Genomic DNA, 18693 nt, shown 5'->3' on the forward strand with positions numbered 1-18693 from the left:
GAAAGAAAGAAAGAAAGAAAGAAAGAAAGAAAGAAAGAAAGAAAGAAAGAAAGAAAGAAAGAAAGAAAGAAAGAAAGAAAGATAACCAAAATCTCTGGCCTTTATTTATTGGAAAGAAGGAGGGTGAGCTTAACTGCAGGATATTAAGTGGTGATGAATAATGGGGAAAAAATGAAGCAGGAAGAGGGATGAGTGCTACGGGAGTGGAGTGAGATTTGGGAGATGGAGGGAGACAGAGCGAGTATTGATGTGAAAGTGATATTTGAACTGCAAGCCTGAAGGAGGTAGTGAAGTGAAACAGAGTTACATTGGAAGCTATTTGGTGAGCAGAGGGCCTCGCAAGTGGAAAGCTTGGAAGTAGAAGCATGTATGGAAATTTCAAAAGAAAGTCAGGAAGGCCAGAGTGGAGTGACAAAAAGGATGAGGGGTAGGTACTTGGGCAGAGAGGTAGCAAGGGTGTAAGCAGGTGACAAGTTAGGGATACAGTCTCACAAGTTAGGTAATACGATCATGGTATCAATTTACACTCGTTATGGGTGAGTTGAAAGCTGGTCATCCTCTTTAGTACCCTTTCCTGCTCCAAAACATTCTAGCTTGGACAATTTAAAATTAGGATACCATTGGGTCTAACCCAGATTATAGAGTACTTGCTTGGATTAGGCTTGCAGCCACAATGTGATAAAAACTGATCAAATCCAAAATTTATTGGCTTTGTAGAGCTGATAGAATGTTGATGAATTTAGATGCCTATGAATGAGTAAAAGCAGCCCTCAAAGACATCAAAATATCAGATGTGGGGCATTTAGAAATATAGTAGCTGAGACTAGAATGAGATTGACATGGTTCAGTGAAAAGATAGGAAGCTCTGGCTTGATGTGTCAGCATTTGAAGGCGGATCTTAGATAGTGAAGCAGAAATGCTGCACAGAGTAGGTGGTTAGAGGAAGGAGTCTGGATTCAGGCCTGTAAATATAAATGTAGGAATGAGAATCAGACTTGATGAGGTTATTTTATTAAAGAAGAAATAGAGAACAATAATTGTGTTCATAGACTAGGTCTTGGGTCACTCCACCTTTAAAAAGAAATCAGCACAAGCAGAGGAGTGGCTGCAGAGTAAGAGGGCGTATGGGAAAGTGCGATGCCCTAGGATCCTAGGAGCCAAGAGAACAAGGCAGCTCAGAGAGTGACCATATTGTCGTACCAACTGCAGAGAAGTCAGGTAAGATGTAGAAGGATCAATGACCGGAGCAATGTAGAAATCCTTAAGATTTTGAGAGGCATTTAGGTGGGGTGACAAGGGGAAAAAGTTTAATTACAATGCATTTAAAGAGAAGGCAAGGAGGAAATCTCCAGACAGAGCAGCAAAACTTTCCAGGAGCTGTTTGATAAAAGAAAAGAGAACTAATGAGCAGAAGCCGAAGGAGAAGAGGAACCAAGTATTTTTAATTGTTTCTCTACGTGCACACAGAGAGCTGGAATACTGGTTTATAGGATTATTGAAAAGAGCCAAGAGAATTAGCGAGGCAGCACAATTAGAGGCGAACCTGATTGAACTGATGTCGTGGATTGGGCTGGACAAGAAAGGTTGAGATCTAGGCGAACCCTCAAAGAGGACAAGGCTGCCCATGAGGTAGCGAGCCTGGCAGAACGGGCGAGGCAGCTTGTGCAAGTCTCCTCAGAGGACCTCCCAGAAGAGGAACACGCGCCTGTCGCCTAGGCTTGCAGAGGGTTGTGATGGCTGTAACTAGGCCTCCTTTGTGGCCAGCAGCCTATGCAAACATTGCTTTCTGGTTTCCATTTCCAGCGACAGCCACGTCACTATCCGGTCACTCTGGTCCAAGATAAGACAGGGTCTCACGTTTTGAGTAGAATCCTTATTTTCTCATTGTGTTCTTCTGAATCACTGCAGTGTGGGTGCAGCCACAGCCTGACCACACAAATTTAGCACTTCCTTAGAAGTTTTCCTTCTGCCTGACCCACAGGGGCTGCGCACTTTCAGGTGCATTATTTTCTTTGCTTCTCTGAAAGAATTTTTAAAGCAGATCCAAAAGGCAGTGACTATAAAGTCTGACAACAGTTTAAATACAGAGACAAGTGGTCACTCTGGAAAAAGTTGTCTTCTGGACATAGGAAATTTTCAGGGTACCTTGTTATCCTAAGTTATATTGAAATGAGTGGAAAATACATATAAAGAAGAAAAGGGCTGGCTAAATAGCTCTGCAGATTAAAGCTCCTGCAAGCAGATGCAGGAGCTGGGAGTTTAATCCCCGGGCCTGCCATGCTGGCCCTGCCCTTGGGGCACGCTGAGATGGCAAGTGAGACTGGGCATGGTGGCGCGCACATCTGTAATCCCAGCATTTGGGAGGCTGTAAACAGGCGAATCACTACAAGTCTGATCTAGTAGTGAGACCCTGAGCACCTTGTAGACCCTTCTCTAAAATACAAAAGAAGAAAAGTCAAGTACAGTAAGAGATGATCCTTAACTAGGTCGATGGAGATTTGGATCTTAGATGAGAGTGTCACAATTATATCTTAGAAAGTGACTACAGTCTTCTGCATTTCAGTTGCCTAGAGTGTTTCTCAGATGAAAATCTGAACTAAAAGATCTCTACATTCCATCAAGTTTTAGAATTTAATTCGATATGAGTTTAGGGGAAAAGCACAAAGGTTAATGGTATAATAAAAGTCGTGGGTTTTTCCTAAGAGTTTTGTGATACATATAATTCCTAACCAAATAAAAATAGTAAGCAAAAACATATTTTAGGGAACATTAAAAAGGAAGAAGTCTGATACTTTGTTTTAAAATTACGTATGTTAATGAATGTTTTCTCAGAAAATCCCATTAATCTTAGAAGTTACTATACTTGTGTTGGGAATTATAAACTCAACTAGTGATTCACAAAACGGAATATGACACTTGCTTCAGTAAGCCACGTTGGTTATACTTAGGAACTAATGCAAATGGTGTTTTTCTGGCTCCTGTGAAAAAATGTTGTTGTGTATGCAAAAGGCCTAATTATAAATTAATGCATTTTCCAATGCTAAATATTTGCCTACTTTTTTTATATTTCGCAATTCTATTTTTAAAACTTCAAATTACTGAATAAATGTATTTGGCAAAAGAAGTCAATGAAAAAAGGCTTACTACCCTTTAAATCTGACAAATAATATGTCATTTAATGTAAATAAAAAACATTAATTTTATTGCACGTCCATTTCAACCCACCCTGAATAATTTTTCTACCTCTTGTTTTTCTTTCCTTATTTAAAACAATGCTTTCTTTTCTAAATTATTTCTGACAATTCTTATAAAAAATTCATGCGATTTTCACTGCATAATTTGCAAATTTTTGCCAAGGTGAATATGTAATACGACTTATAGTGCTTAAGGTACAGTTGTGGAAAAATATAAACTTTAAAGATTTATTATAATGTGAGGCTAAAGACTTCCAATTAACTGAGCAAAAGTTACTGTCAGTGAGTGTAAGGATAAAGAGATGGTGGAGGGAGAGGTGGGCAAGGGGACATAGACAGAATTAAAATGTGTTCCTACAAATAACGACTCCCCGTGATGAAGGTAATCATTATGTACTGCAAATCGGTGTTGGTAAAAATAAAAATTAGAAAGGAAAGAAAGAAGGGAAAGGTTTTTGTTGGCCATAGATTAATTTGACATGCAAAAGGAATAAAATAGGTGAAGTGCTAAACTCGGAAAATTAATACATTCTTTTTGTCAGTTTTTATTTTCTCATTAGCACATCTTGCATTGCATAAGGACTCCCTTCCTTGTGCGGAGTTGGCTCATGCATGTAGCACACCTTAACTCTTTCTTTATCCCCTTCCCTGACCCCTTCCTCCTGGCTGCTTCTTGGTCTTCCTCCCTTTTGCAGAAGATCTAGCTTGCTAATTCCTACTATTCATCTTTCATTTTGCTCCTTATCCATATTTTGGATTTCTCATATGAGAGAAACTCTTTCATACTTAAGTTAGTGCATCTAATTTATTTCACTTAACACTATGGTCCAGGGGCATCCATTCTTCTGATATAGCATGATGTTCCAGGGTAGCTAGGAAAGTAATTCAATCTAACTTTACTATGCAATTATGTAAATCTTTAAACTAGCATAAGTAATCAGGTCTTATATATTTTATTGATAGCAGAAAAAGACTTTAAATGTGGTAATGTTTCCAAAGTACAATATCTACACATCTTTCCAGGCTTTTTCTATTTGAATCTCTATCATAAATATTTTAATAAGTTTCTGCTGAGACCAATTTAAATTCATGTATTTTCAATGTTTAATGTAAGGACAAAATGATAAGTTGACCCTTTAAAAATACCAAAAAAAAAGCATGACAAAGCAGATAACTCCTGCAGTGTATTTCTGCTCAATTTCACTGATTACCAGTGGCACACATTGGTTAGAGGATTCACCAAGCTTAGAGGAATAAAATGTAAACAAAGTGAAACTGGCTCTTGTAAATATAATGGTGGCCTCGTACACATCATTAGTAGGCAGTTAAACCAATGAGTCACATTAAAATAAAGAACAATATAAGTAGCAGAGAAAGATGGATTTTAGACAATAAATATGTTACATTCTGCTCCAAGGCTTGGTGTTATATTGATTATGCCCTTTGAAATTTCCGAGAAAAAGAAGAGATTTGTTGACAGGGTACAAAATAAGAATCAGACAGCAGCTAGTCCTTCACAGAAGGTCACGTTCGCTCTGGCCAAGGGGCCGAGGAAACAGCTCAAGCCTCACCTAATCCAGTCTGAATTAAATGGTGGAGGTAGTCCTGCTGCTTTCCGCCATGCTTGTGTTCTGTGCATGGTACTTGACTTGCTTATAAAATTAGATTGAATTTCCAACTGGAACCTGAAAAGGAACTAAATGGGAGAGAAGAGGAAAGGAGGGCACCAAATAGCTAAAGATAACACCAGGAAATTTAGAAATCTTTTTAGAGTATATAAAAGCATATAAGTATACATCTGTATTTTGTTTTATAAAAAATATACATACATATATATATATATATATATATATATCCTTTCTATCCTTTCTCATAAACATACTAATGTCTAATATCACAGACTCTTAAATTATTTTGAACAAAGGGAAATCTGACATTTCGAATCATAGGGACATTGAAGAAATCAAGACTTTCAGTGTTGCTCAGAGATACAAAATGACAACCAGGAGATGGCCTATAATTGATAACTATAATTATTAACCACTGTCTTCTACATTATCAATGATTATAAATGTGTATAGATTTCCCTAAAGCTTATTTACTCTTCACATTATTATTTTTACTTCACCCTCCTGCTTTATGAACTGGTTGATTTTTCGATGTTTTTATAGTGAGAGACTGCATGAGTTATCTAAGATTGTCATAACAAAATATGATGTCTAAGTGGTTAAAATAATAGAAGTTTGCTTTCTTCAAGTTCTGGAAGCTGCAAGTTCGAGGTCAAGGTGCCTGCAGGATGGGCTTCTCCTGACGCTTTCTCCTTGGTTGGCAGATGATTAACTGTCTTCTCGCTGTCCTCACATGGTTTTCTTTTAAGGCTACCTGCCAGATTGGATTTTAGTGCAACCCAAGAGCACTACTTTAACTTCATTCCTGCTTGAAAAGTTCTGTCTTGGGATACAGTCATATTTTGAGGTTATAAGGGTTAAGGATCCAAAGTGACAAATTTGAGGGCTGCACATGGAGAGCAATCAAAATGTCCCTGCATGACACTGTATTCCCCATCACATGCGTGGCCTAGGCACTATTTCGCCTTTACCCATTAAGCACAGTACCAGGGGATAGGGAACATGAATGCCCTAAAACACCGTAGGCTGTACTGTTGAGCTCATTTTTTTTTAATCAGACAACATAATCAGACAGCAGAGAGGAACTTTCCAACCAGCTTCTGGCAAGAATTTCTAGACATGTACTCTAGCAAACAGGAAGAGATACTCTACCCCAGTACTATCCAAGTGAGATATAAGAACTTTATACATAATTTTTAATTTTCTAGTAGTTATATTTTAAAAAATAGTATGACAGAACAACAGATAAAATTGAGTTCCTTATATTTTCTTTTAAAAATTCCAAAATGGTATTGATATAAAGAATTATTTAGATTTTCTTTTCATGCTGAGTCTTCAAAATTCAGTTCATATTTACATACATCTGCAGCATTTTTCATAGTAACTGGTCATGTTTCAAGTGCTCAGGAATTTGAAGTTGTTAATGGCTAATGTATGGCTAATGGCTGTGTTGGACAACATAGTTCTTACATTTGAATACGTTCCCTAGGAGAGATGTTTCCATGAGCAGTAAAATTCAATTGGAAGCACCTTCCAATCCAGTTACACCTTCATTTCTAAAACCTTGCAATAACTTTATTTCCTTTGAGATATTAGGCTCAAATTTCTGTCTAGTTCATTTAGAGAAGATATCTGTCACCCAGATCCTAAGTAACCCATGAGTAGATGATCTGTGTGCATTACTCATTGCAGAGCTCATCTGGAGGAGTCTTTCATAAGAGTGAAATGACCCCAGAATAATCTATGGTCCTCATAGTCCACCAAAAAAGTAAAGTTGTTACATGGCTGCTGGAGATTGAAGCCATTTTGGAGCTTTCCACCGTGGACCCTATTTACTACCTGGACTCACATTTGCAGCCAGGTCAAAAGAACTTCTACTCTGGTCTCCATGTCCTATTCCTTGGACCAATGAGAGCCCTTATTATATTCATAATAGTCCTTGACTGTCACAGAAATCCAATTGTTTTATCAGAATGACCTCCAATTGTTTAAAGACAGAGAACATAAAAATGAAACCACACTGTGTCAGAGTCACACACACACACCATAATCTTGAAACTTCTTGATAATAAATCCTGACTCCTTTTACATTTTCCAATAAATAAGAGATGCTGAGAAGCTATAGCGGGTTAGTTCAAGGTAAAGACAAAGTAATTTATCACACTTGGCCCTCATTCTTAAGAAATTTAGTAGGATCCAGTAGAATCCCAATTTTACTAAAGAGATCAAATAGGTAATATTTAAAAGCAACCCAGGTTATAAAAGGGGACAAATGACCAGAAGAACAGAGCCATCAGGTAAGGCTTCAGGCAGAAGATTAGACTTTTCCTGATCTCAGAATGTGCAGAGAAAAGAGGGGAAACATGTGAGTTGAGAAAGAACACAGTCTGGCGAAGGTCAGTGAGGACCGGTTTTACCAAGTGGCAACCTCCCTGTGTGTAGGGTTGCTGGTGAACCTGAGGGACATGTAGTCAACTTGAGTAGATCTTTAAAACTTGGTGTATTTAGATAAGATACTGTGAGAAAAGAAGGAAAAATGTGGGGATAAAAGCTTTTGTAAATAAGAAGGTGAAGAGGAGTTGAAGGAAGGGTAGGAGAATGGGGGAAAGAATCAAGTTACACCATGTGTAGGTACAAATACCCTATAAGGAATGTAATCATTACATATACCTAAAATGCACCAATAGATTTAATTAATAAAAAATAGACACTGCATAACTAGGATTCACCTAAGTCAAGCAGAATTTAATCTGACTTAAATTCTCATTGACAAAATGAACTACTGGGAGCCCAAGAGAAGGGACAGGATTTGCTAAAGTTTGGTTTTGGGGCCGGGGAGATGGCTCAGTGGAATAAGATCTTCCCTGGCAAGTGCAAGGGCCTGAGTTCAATCCCTGGTTCTGACAAAAAATAAGTAAAAATAATAAAATTCTAGCCTCAGTTCAGGGGCTGGGGAAGATGGCTTAGTGGAATAAGCACTTCCCTGGCAAGTGCAAGGGCCTGAGTTCAATTCCCTGTTCTGCAAAAATAAAATAAAATAAAGTTTGGTTTTGTGTGATGAAAAAGTCTAGATAGGCAGTGTCATTTTAAAAACAGCGTAAGGAAGATAGGATGGAACTCTTAAAAGAATACTGGGACTGAGGAGTGAGAGCACACCTTCAGCCTTTTTCTTTTAGACAACTTAAGGTATATTTATGTCCCTAAAAGAGCCAGGAGCAGTGAGGAAACAAAACGGATTTATGAGAAGGTGTGATTGCCAGATTCACTTCCAAGCCTATGGAGCTAGAGGCAATGGTGGGCTGGAGAGTAGGCACAGATGACAGGTGACTCAGGATGCAGCTGTCAGTAGCTGGATCCAGAGATTATTGAATAGCTAAACTTTATTTCCTTACCAATAGGAAAAATGTAGACATCCTAGGGAATCTGATCATTGTGCAAGACCCTCTCTCTGAGGAGCAATGCTACAACAGGCATTTTGAAAACAACCAAAACCCAGGCTCACCTAACAGATCACTGGACTCTGCCCAGTAACTTCACACTCGCCTGCCAAGTGGGTGCCCAGTTCTACACAAGTCAGTGCTACACCTCCATTTCTGCAGCCCGAAAACTGTGATCCCGTTGGGAGCAACAATTATGAAAGGTGTGGGGAGTGCAGCCTGGCCAGCGTGCCTCATCAGAAACTCAGTTTTATTGGCTTCTCTTCTGCAGAAGAGAAATGAGACTGCCCAACATCTACAGGAAGGGATGATTCATTGCACGTGAACCAGAGGAATCCTGTCATCAGTTATGAATTTGGCTTGTCCAAGACTGACTTGCCTGTTTCTTCCTGTAACTTACCTTCCTTGTCTTGTCAAGTTTCCTTTGGGGAAAAAGTATGCTTTCTTGTAGTTGGACTTAAATTTAGGTTATCTGCAATAAAACATATCAAGAACGAATTTTTTAGAGCTGGGGAGCTAGCTCAGCAGCATAAGCATGTCTGGCAAGGGCAAGGTCCCAAGTTCCATCCCTGGTACCACAAAGAAAAAAAAAGATGTTTTAAACATATTTTTTTCCATATTTCTGGCTTCTGGACTGGACCACAATGATGATATTTTAGAAAAAAGTTCTTTTTTTTTTTTTTTTTTTTTGCAAAATACATATATGCCTGTGAAATGGGCAAACTGGTTTACATTTTCAAGCACTGTTAAAAGCTAAGATCTGAGAACAGTCTTGGAAAGCAGACAGAAACCCAACCAACTGCAGGTGATAGTTCTCTGATAGGAGTGTGTCAGGAAGGCAGAATTGGCTACTGTGTGAAGCAGGTAACAAGATGTGGTATGCCCAAGCGGTTCTCGTCAGGGGACCTAACAACAGGTTCAGGCCTTGAGCTGGAAATGGAGGAAAAGTCCGCACTTTAAGTTCCTCTTTAAAATTGTGGTCAGCCAGGAGAGATTCAGGAAGGAGGGATGGGTGAGGAGAGCTCTCACTAGAACTGAAGACCCAGCGGGTTTTGGTCTCCAGCCAAACCATCTAGAGACTTAATTCCTGGAAATGAGCATGACAGCCTGGCTTCCTTGACTAATGGATTAATTTATTGAACAAGATAAAATTTCTAGGATTAAAAAAAAAAAACCTCTCAAATGTCATTAATCATCCAGTCCTCTTCCATCAATCATTTCCTCTTTAAAAATCACATTATCTGCTTAGGTTTGTCCCCCTTAACTTTGATTAACTTTCCAAGAAGCCATTCCTCTGACTGAATTATCCTTGAGTCTCCAGAGAAGGATGACAGACTGCTGGCCAGCTACTAGCCAGAATCTCTTCATTAGAAAGAAGCACACCACTTTCATCTTTCTGGCCTTGTTAAGTACAGACTCTTGCATCTCCTCCAAAAAGTTCTGCATTCCGAGGGCAATGCTAACTCCAGGAGAGATGACACCAAACCTATTAATAGATTAGGGCTATATGAAAGCTGAAGTAGAAAACAGAAGTGTCCCAAAATAGAGAAGTATAAAGTGGAAAGGGGAAACAAGACAAAACCTTCAGTTTTCCTAGTTCAGTGACTGTGAAGGAACATGTTTCAAAAACAATGTACAGTCAAGATTTTACAGGCTCTCACTACCTACATAAGAACTTTTTTTGGAGCTCTTACCTGTTTATGAATAAAAGAAGAAATACATTCTGTTAAATTAATTATTTTTTTTAAATCCCTTTTATTTCTTCAGAACCAGCTCCTCCCAAATCACTCTTCGCAGTGAACAAAACCCAGACCTCAGTGACTTTGCTGTGGGTAGAGGAGGGAGTAGCGGATTTCTTCGAAGTCTTCTGCCAACAGATTGGCTCTGGTCAGGGAACCAAAGTCCAGGTACTGTACCTTTTGACTTTCCTTTTCTGGGTTCAATGCAATGAATGGTAAATATCGGAAGAAAACAAAGTTCTTCTGTCTCTGAACTGCCAGAAGTGAAAGCTGTCTATTTACTTGTTTGCATTTCAGCAGTAGAAGTAAAACTGTGCTCAGAATAAGAGTATCTTCTAAGAGATTTTCTGTTGGTGCTTATTTTTTGTCACTCCAGGACATACAAAGAAATGAAGGAACTGTCTCACTAAGGAACTAGTTCACTAGCAGGATGAACCAATCTAAAATAAAATTTAACAAATACAATATGCTTGCCCTCTCAGCTGCATAAAATAAATATAACATAAAATTTAACGTATAAAGTATAATTTAATAAATGTGAACCAATTGTCCATTCTGTGAAAAACACTGGATAGAACGTAAGTGGTAGAGTCAACATCTGTCTTCATGTTTGTTTTGTTATGTATAGAGAAATAAGTAAAGGGCTCAGGAGATAGTTCAGTGTTCTAAGCACCTGCATGGCAAGTGCAAAGACCCAAATTCAGTTCCTGATACCACATGCTGTGCCAGCCTCAGCCATGCTGGCCGGGTGTGGTGGCACATGCCTGTCATCTCAGAGCTAGGGAGGTGAGACAGAAGGATCATTCCAAGTCCAAGCTGCACAGTGAGCCCATGTACTAAATAAATCAATAAGTAAATAATTTTTTTAAATTAAAAAACTAAAGCAAAATAGAAGTACCACAAGAAAGATTTATGCTACAAAGAGACATTAAAAGAAAACATATATCTCTGGTTGACAAGGAGAACGATTTTCTTGGAAATAAAGTTTAAGAGATAGTTATTCATAATGTTTTAGAATCACAAATAGTGAAAACAATAAAATACTGAGTTGTTTGTTCATTGGGTCAGATGGGAAAGAGCTGCTTAGTGACGGGCTCTACATACTCCAGCATAAAGACTAATACCATAAGTGAATAACTGACACTTTTTCAAGACAGAGCTCATGAGATTGAAGGGGAAGGATTGTTGGCAGTATAAATTTTTCACACTGAGCACTAAGGTAATTTGCTTTGATTGCTCTCCCTTTTTGGACATTCTCCTCTGCAAATGTCTCTTGTTTTGGTCTGTGCTGAGCAGCTGAATTTGTGTTGTATTCTAAGAACATTAGTATCAAATGACTGCTCTGCTCGTAGTGAATTTGCTTTTCTGTGACTACAGTATTCTCTTACTGGAAGAACACAGTGATCAGCTTCTTGCCACAACGGAGCCCCTGAGCAAGTTCTTTCCTCACTTAAAGTCATTCTTTCATGGAAGAAAGAAAGGGATGGGAGTGGGGAGTCGGTGCTGGTGGCTCCTTTCCTTTGCTGGGCCATTCCAGAACCATGTTTGGAAATGGAGTGTTATGCCCACTCGTCTTTTCCTATTGCACAGCAATAATTATCAGCAATCTGGCCACTGGTCCACCGAGTGAGCAACTTGCTCTTCTCAACAAGAAGCAAAGCAAGCAAAGAGAGGCAGATAGTAAGTGTTCTTGTGCAACACAAGTTGCTGAAAGCTGAAAATGCAGGTAAAAGGTATATGGTTGTTAAGATTTAAAGAATTGCTTCCAGTCAAATAAATAAACAGAATAAGCACCAGCAACCCAAAGCAAATATCTATGGGGAAAAAAATGTATGTACAAAACATTCTTGAACATATGGAAAATAGATTGCGGTAAGAAAAAAATAGTACAAAATAAGACTATAAGATGAAAGTTCACAATACTATTGGGAAAGCTCGTGGTGAAAGCATTGTGTTGGGGGAAGCGTCAGAAAACAGGTGCTGACACATGTCGCTGAGAGGCGAGTAGGAGGAGCAGCGTTTGTGGAGACTGTTAATAGCTGGTGATGTTAGGAATGTATGTTTTGCTGAGTCAGCAGTTCAGCTGCCGCTAAGAATACACACATGAGTGTGTGTGCGTGTGTGTGTGCACACGTGTGTGTGCGCGTGTGTGTGTTCATATTCACATAGATTTTATGTGTGCCTGTGGGTGCATACAACATCATGTGTGTGTTTGTATAACTTAGCCACATTTGTGAAATTACGCTCATGGTAGCGACATTTGCAATAGCACAAAAATACTCAGAGTGCATCTAAACCCTCATCAGTATGGGGCCCGGTGAGCTGAATGATCGCTCTCCGTAAGCTCTGCGCATCTCTTCAGAAGAATAAAGCGGTTAAACCTGTACTGACATGGAAAGAGTTCCAAAGTATGCTCATAACAAAGGTTCTATGAAAAGCAGAAAAATGTATGCACTGTGGCACCATTTACACCCATGCTGCATGTCTTAGATGATTATGCACCCATAAAACACGCATAGGGGAAAACAGTATGTGGCCACAGTGGCTGCTTCCCGGTTAGCAAACTGGGGAGATGGGAAATAAAAGAAGAAAAACTATTTTTTGCGGTTATTCTTTTCCATCTTGCATATATTATTTTTAAAACAAAAGACATGAGGATGAACATTAACCGTATTTCACTTTCTGCACCTCCAGGAGCCTGTTGCTGTGTCTTCTCATGTCGTGACTGTCTCCAGCCTCCTGCCTGCCACCGCCTACAACTGCAGTGTCACCAGCTTCAGCCATGGCAGCCCCAGTGTTCCTACATTCATAGCAGTCTCAACAATGGGTAGTTATGTGCACCAGTGCAATCTGGCCTTCGGAAGTTATTTATTTCTATTTTCTCTTTACTTTTTAAAGAAATATGTATAATCTTCCTTTTAGGGGAACCAATGTTCTATTGAAAAAAAAATCCCAAGCTTGGGATCAGGTACCCCTTAATTCTAATGAGATATGTGATTTAGGGAAAGCTGTTTCCTGTCTCTGAGACTTTTTGTCTGTGTAATTAGAGTAATAACATATTTCCTTTTCGGTTGTTTTGAAGCTCAGAAATAGAATACAGACAGCCCTAGCTTGTGCTGTCTACATGCTAATGGTTATAACCAACTTCATCACCATGACCCTTTGGCAGTAGGTATAAGACCCTGATGAACTAGGTTTCGTCTATTGTACCTCTGGGCCTTTGACCCGCCTTAGTACTGGTCAAACAATGCCAGTACCTAAGTTACTGAGTTAAACAAGAAAGTTGTAATCCAGCAGGAAGTGTAGGTCTGGAATGATGTTTGTCTCCTTATTCTCTTCCTGGATGGTGCTATATATGATGTCCCCTGATTTGTTAGTGTCAGGTGTCCCCATCTGAGTCCCTTTATGAAGCTATTCTTTCTATCACATCGTTCCCTTAGTTAATTTCTTCTCATCTCTGTAATACTAGTCATATATTTAGCTACCATTGTCAGTGATACTAGAATGATTTTTTTAAAAAAACATTTTTATTTTTGCTTTTTCAGAAGAACAAACAGTAAGCCTGTAAAGACTTTAATGGCATTTTGTGTCTGTATTCTGTTACAATTTTCTAAGTATACTTTGATGTCTGTTATTCCATGTCTCTCCATAAGAATCTAACCTAGTGTAACAGGTGGTTTTATTAAGCTTATTTGCAAGTGAGAAAAACAAGGCTCAGCGGGGTTGATAAATGGTGTCCCCAAGTGTCGATTAGTAGTGAGGTGACCTTGACAAGCATTTCTCACCATGAGTCAACTACTCTTCCTGTGATTCAGCCTATAAACTGGAGCCAACCTGGACCAAATATAAAGTAGCGAACACCCACAGCCGTAGAGGTGAATCCTGTGATGTCATGACCAGTGCATAGGACAGTAGCCTCTAGCTGCTTCACACAATTGAATAAAGATTTTTAATACATGCCCTTTCTTATATCCTGTTCATCCATCTCGTGTGAAGAACTGGCTGCATACAAGTGCCACAGTGGCCAGTCATTGCGTAAAATATATGAAAAGTGACACATTCCCTATTCTTAAGGACCCTGCAACATATTAATAGACTTAATCTCTTGATTTGTGCCCATGGAAAACCTCTGAACATATGGCCACAGATCATCAGAATGCTGCCTCGACTAATGTGTTGAGCGCTGCAACAGACGGCAGCTTGCTAATGCCTTTTTCATATACATTATTAGTTGCAAGCAAAGTATACAGTTGTGCTTTCTGGCGTTAAAGTCCTGCGTATAAAATACTAACGTTCCACCTTCAAAGCTTTTGAAAATGTTAAACAAGGGTAACGCATGGTAATGACTTCTAGAGTTCGAATTTGCAGTGAACTTAAGCTGTGGCATAGACATTCTTCACATGTCGTAGCTCCTCTTTATAAGGATATCTTGAATATTGTGAGCCTTTGAAAGAGATTCAACTCTTCCAGGGACCTGAACACCATGTATCAGTGTGCTAAATTGTAGTTAAAGACAAGGTCCTGGTTGACTTGGAAAAACAAGACTGTGACCCTTATTGTTATCATCGCAAGTTTACTACTCTTAGATAGAAAGCCACAGGGTTCTGTTGTTCTGCCTAGAAGGGAACATATAATGACAATATGTGGCTTCTTTCTTCAGTTACAGAGATGAATCCTAACGTGGTGGTGATCTCCGTGTTGGCGATCCTTAGCACGCTTTTAATCGGCCTGCTGCTTGTCACCCTTGTCATTCTTAGGAAAAAGCATCTGCAGATGGCTAGGTAAGTTAGGTCTTGTTGATATTTTATCTGGCATCTTTAAAATGCTTTTATGGGGCCAGAGAGATAGCTCAGTAGAATAAATGCTTGTCTGGCAAGCACAAGGGCCTGAGTTCAATCCCCGGTTCTGAAAAAATAAATAAATAGATAAATAAATAAATAAATAAATAAACAAAATGCTTTTGTGTGTGTGTGTGTGTGTGTGTGTGTGTGTGTGTATCTAAAGTGTGCAGTGGCAAATTTGACTTTGATTTTTATTATTTCCATTTTGTGTGTTCTAAGTCAACTTTTGAATATTATTTTAGGAAATGTTGCTTTTGAGTTGGCAAACAAGGGATTGCTTGTTTGCACGAAGTTACATCCCTGATGTTATCATTCTCAAAATTGTAAGAAGCCCACAGTTAGGGATCTATTACCTTTGGGTACTATTTGACATATTTGGAGTAAAAGTATGATCCATTCTTGTGTAGTTGAATTGATGAAAAGAGTTAATAAAAGTGGAAAGCACAAGGGAAATTAGGAGACAAACCTCTCTTTAGTTCTGCTGAGTTGTTTTATCAGAAAGCATATGCAGAGTGTGTGCTTAGGTCCTGATTAATTTTATGTCCAAATCAGAAAATATTTACAGGTTGAAATATATATATATATATATATATATATATATATATATCACTCAGTTGTAGCCTATTTAGTTTTTCTTCCAATTAGAAAAATCTTTCTTGTTCCCAAATCCAGAACCTTAGGCATGCTAGGCAAACGTTCTACCAATGAGCTATAGGCCCAGCCCTAGTCGCAGCCCCAGAAATTTTGACTTCTCACTTCAGTATTTCACTGAGTTTTGTTTTGTTTTGTTTTGTCTTGCTTTGCTTTGTTTTGTTTTTGTCACTGCTGCATTGCTCAACAGAACACATTCATGAGTACTTTCTGTTGTCCTAACATCATCAGAGCAATCTCTCAATTCCCTTAAACTGCTACTAATTTGAAGATTGCTGGGTTTAGGAAATTTTCTTCAAATTTCAAATTTCTTACCCAATGTTATCCTGCTAATTTGTAAATCAATATTCTTTTCCTTTCTCAGATTTTCATCATTCACAATGACTTAATCAATGCCTTACATGCTATATGAAAAATCAGACATCAAATGTGTCCACTAGGCACTGAAAACTTGGTCAGACAAGGTTCCATGAAAGTAAAAGAATAGCTAACTCTGAATATGAAAATCAATTTCATTAAAGTTAGCATCTGAATTAATCTTAGAATAATGAGGACAGTGATGGTACTACACTGTGGTTGGAGGGAAAAGCTATAAAATTACATCCTCTGAGATCAAATTTTTCACCACTTAGAATTGTACAGATCACAAACTTTATTCACTCAATAAATATTAATTGATGCCTGTACATCAGAATCCTATGTGTGCCTGGCATATAGTAGTATATGACACTAAAAAAATACAATTCAAGACATAAATAACACAATTAAGTAATAGATTAGTGGACGTTAAGAGAAAAGAATAGCACTGGGGAAACTAGCCATACCAGAATGGAGAGAGAAGCCCTGGAAAGCAGACAGCATTCACCAAGGCTGACTCTTTTGAGCAAAATCTTGGAAAACATGAAGGACACGGTAATGCGTTAGCTGCAGGAAAAGCATGCCTAATAGCAAGAGCAACCGGTGCAGAAGCCCCAGGCCAGGAGCATGACTAACACACTCAAGGGCAGGCAGAGAGGCTGCCGTGACTCGTGCAGAGGAAGTGATGGAGAGGGAAATGGGGACAACAGGCCCTAAAAGGCTGCATGAGCCAGTGTAAGGTCCTTGGCTTTGCCTCTAAGTTAAATGGCAGCTATGGCTCCAGTTGGAGCAGAAGTTAACAATATATGACTCATGTTTGAATGCTTTTATTGTTGCTTTGGGGTTTTTTTGGTTTTTTTTTGGGGGGGGTTGTTTTATATTTTAGTACAGGGTCTGCAGGGTCTCCAGGGTCTCACTATGTAGATCAGACTCATAATGATCTGCCTGTGTTCAGCCTCCCAAGAGTTAGGATTACAGGCACGTGCGCCAACACTCCTAGTCTCAATCACTGTCTCAGCGCACCCTGGGGGTGGGGCCGGCACTGCAAAATGGGAATCAAACCCCTGGATGCTGCATCTGCCTAAGCAGGTGCCTTAATCCCCTGAGCTATTTGGCCGGCCACATTGTTACTTTTATGTAGAAAATAAGCTTCTTTGAAGCAAGGAAGACAAGCAAACATATCACCTGGGGTAATGCCTACAGTAATCCAGACAAGACATGGTAGTAGCTTTTCCAGAGTCATAGCAATGAAGGTGGGGGAGAAACAACCAAAGTCTGCATAGATTTTTTAAATAATTTTATTGAGAAACAACAATGAGACAGATTCAAAGCCGATCAGTAGGACAGTATCAATAATAAATACATTGCACATTTTTGCCTCAGTGGTTATTCATTGTACAAGATGCAGACATGACATCCCATCCACAAATACTATTAGTACAAATCTTATTCATTGAATTAAGAGAATGTAGCTGTATATCTATCCTATTTTTGAATATACAGATACAAAATGGTCATTCATTTGTTTCACCTTTTTTGTTTAGTTTTGTCAGAGAAGGATATTCCATTGTCATTTAAATATTGTAAGTACGTGAATTCAGCAAAATATTCCAATATAGTGCAGTAGTCCACAATAGTAGTGGGTCCTCCGCAGGACTGGCAATGTCAGAAGTTGTTGACCTGAGCCCTTTACAGTCCAACATACCAACATGGCTTCACCCCTAGATTTTGAAAATAGAGGAATCAGGCTTGCGAACAAAGAGAATTTGGAATGAAAATATGCAAAGGAATCTAAGGCATCAAGAACTATGGGCTCTTGTCACTAGTAATGGAAAGAATGAAGTAAATGGAAAGAGAACTCCAAGGAAAAAGATTTGAGAGTTAGGGAAACACCCAGACTTGAGCTTTGGAAATGTTAAATTGGGGAAGAGTTGCAAACACAGGTGTGGAATGGGGGGCTAAATAGGAAAGCCTGGGGTCTTGGGAAGAAGTTGTGCTTGAAGATATTAATCAAAAATTCTTGGGGCTGGGAGATGGCTCAATGGAATAAGCACTTCCCTGGCAAGTACAGGGGCAAGAGTTCAATTTCTGGTTATGCCAAAAAAAAAAAAAAAAAAAAAGTAAAAGAAATTTTCTTTTTATTCATTTACTTGCTATAGGGTCTCACTATGCAGCTCAGACAAATAGTGATCCTTCTTTCACAGCTTCCCCATTGCTGAGATTACAGGTGTGCACCATCACGTCTGGGTTCAGTGGCTGGCATGGTATGCCTGGGGTTCTGGGGCAGGCACAGCATGTGGTACTGGGGATAAAACCCAAGTCTTTGCACTTGCCAGGCAGGTGCTTAGACTGCTGAGGTATCTCACCAGTCTCAAATTAAGATTTTTTTTTTTTTTTTTTTTTGTACAGGGTCTGTAGGGACTACAGGGTCTCACTATGTAGATCAGACCCATAGTAATCTGCCTATGTTCAGCCTCCCAAGAGCTGGGATTATAGGTGCATGCCACCACGCCCACAATCTCCTCTCAGCATGCCATCAGGGCAGGACCAAATGGCACAGTGGGGATCAAACCCCAGCCACTGTGTCTGCCTAAGCAGGTGCTTTAATCTCCTGAGCTATTTGGCCAGCCCTGCAAATCAAGAATTCTTAACATATAAATGATATTCAGGGGCCAGGGTTTGGTCCCTGGCTCCGCATGCCACATCAGCCCCACCCCCGGGGTGCACTGAGCTAGCAATGGAGTCTGGGCGTGGTGGCGTGCACCTGTAACCCCAGCACTAGGGAGGCAGAAATCAGGAGGATCACTACAAGTCTGGGCTGTGTAGTGAGACCCTGCACCAAAAAA

At 39.3% G+C, this 18693-nt stretch overlaps 1 protein-coding gene across 3 annotated transcripts in view; it reads left to right on the forward strand.

The window, feature by feature from the left end:
* Nucleotides 1-18693, forward strand: part of Ptpro (protein tyrosine phosphatase, receptor type O) — a 265902-nt gene that overhangs the window by 194347 nt on the left and 52862 nt on the right. For all 3 annotated transcript variants that reach the window (XM_023709537.1, XM_004626095.2, XM_023709538.1), the window contains exons 13-15: nt 10027-10166; nt 12693-12825; nt 14659-14779. In XM_023709537.1, coding sequence (XP_023565305.1) covers nt 10027-10166; nt 12693-12825; nt 14659-14779 — 394 coding nt within the window. The remainder of the gene's footprint in view (nt 1-10026; nt 10167-12692; nt 12826-14658; nt 14780-18693) is intronic.

This window comes from Octodon degus, unplaced genomic scaffold (assembly GCF_000260255.1).
Source record: "Octodon degus isolate 3935 unplaced genomic scaffold, OctDeg1.0 scaffold00012, whole genome shotgun sequence".
In the NCBI taxonomy this organism is placed as follows: domain Eukaryota; kingdom Metazoa; phylum Chordata; class Mammalia; order Rodentia; family Octodontidae; genus Octodon; species Octodon degus.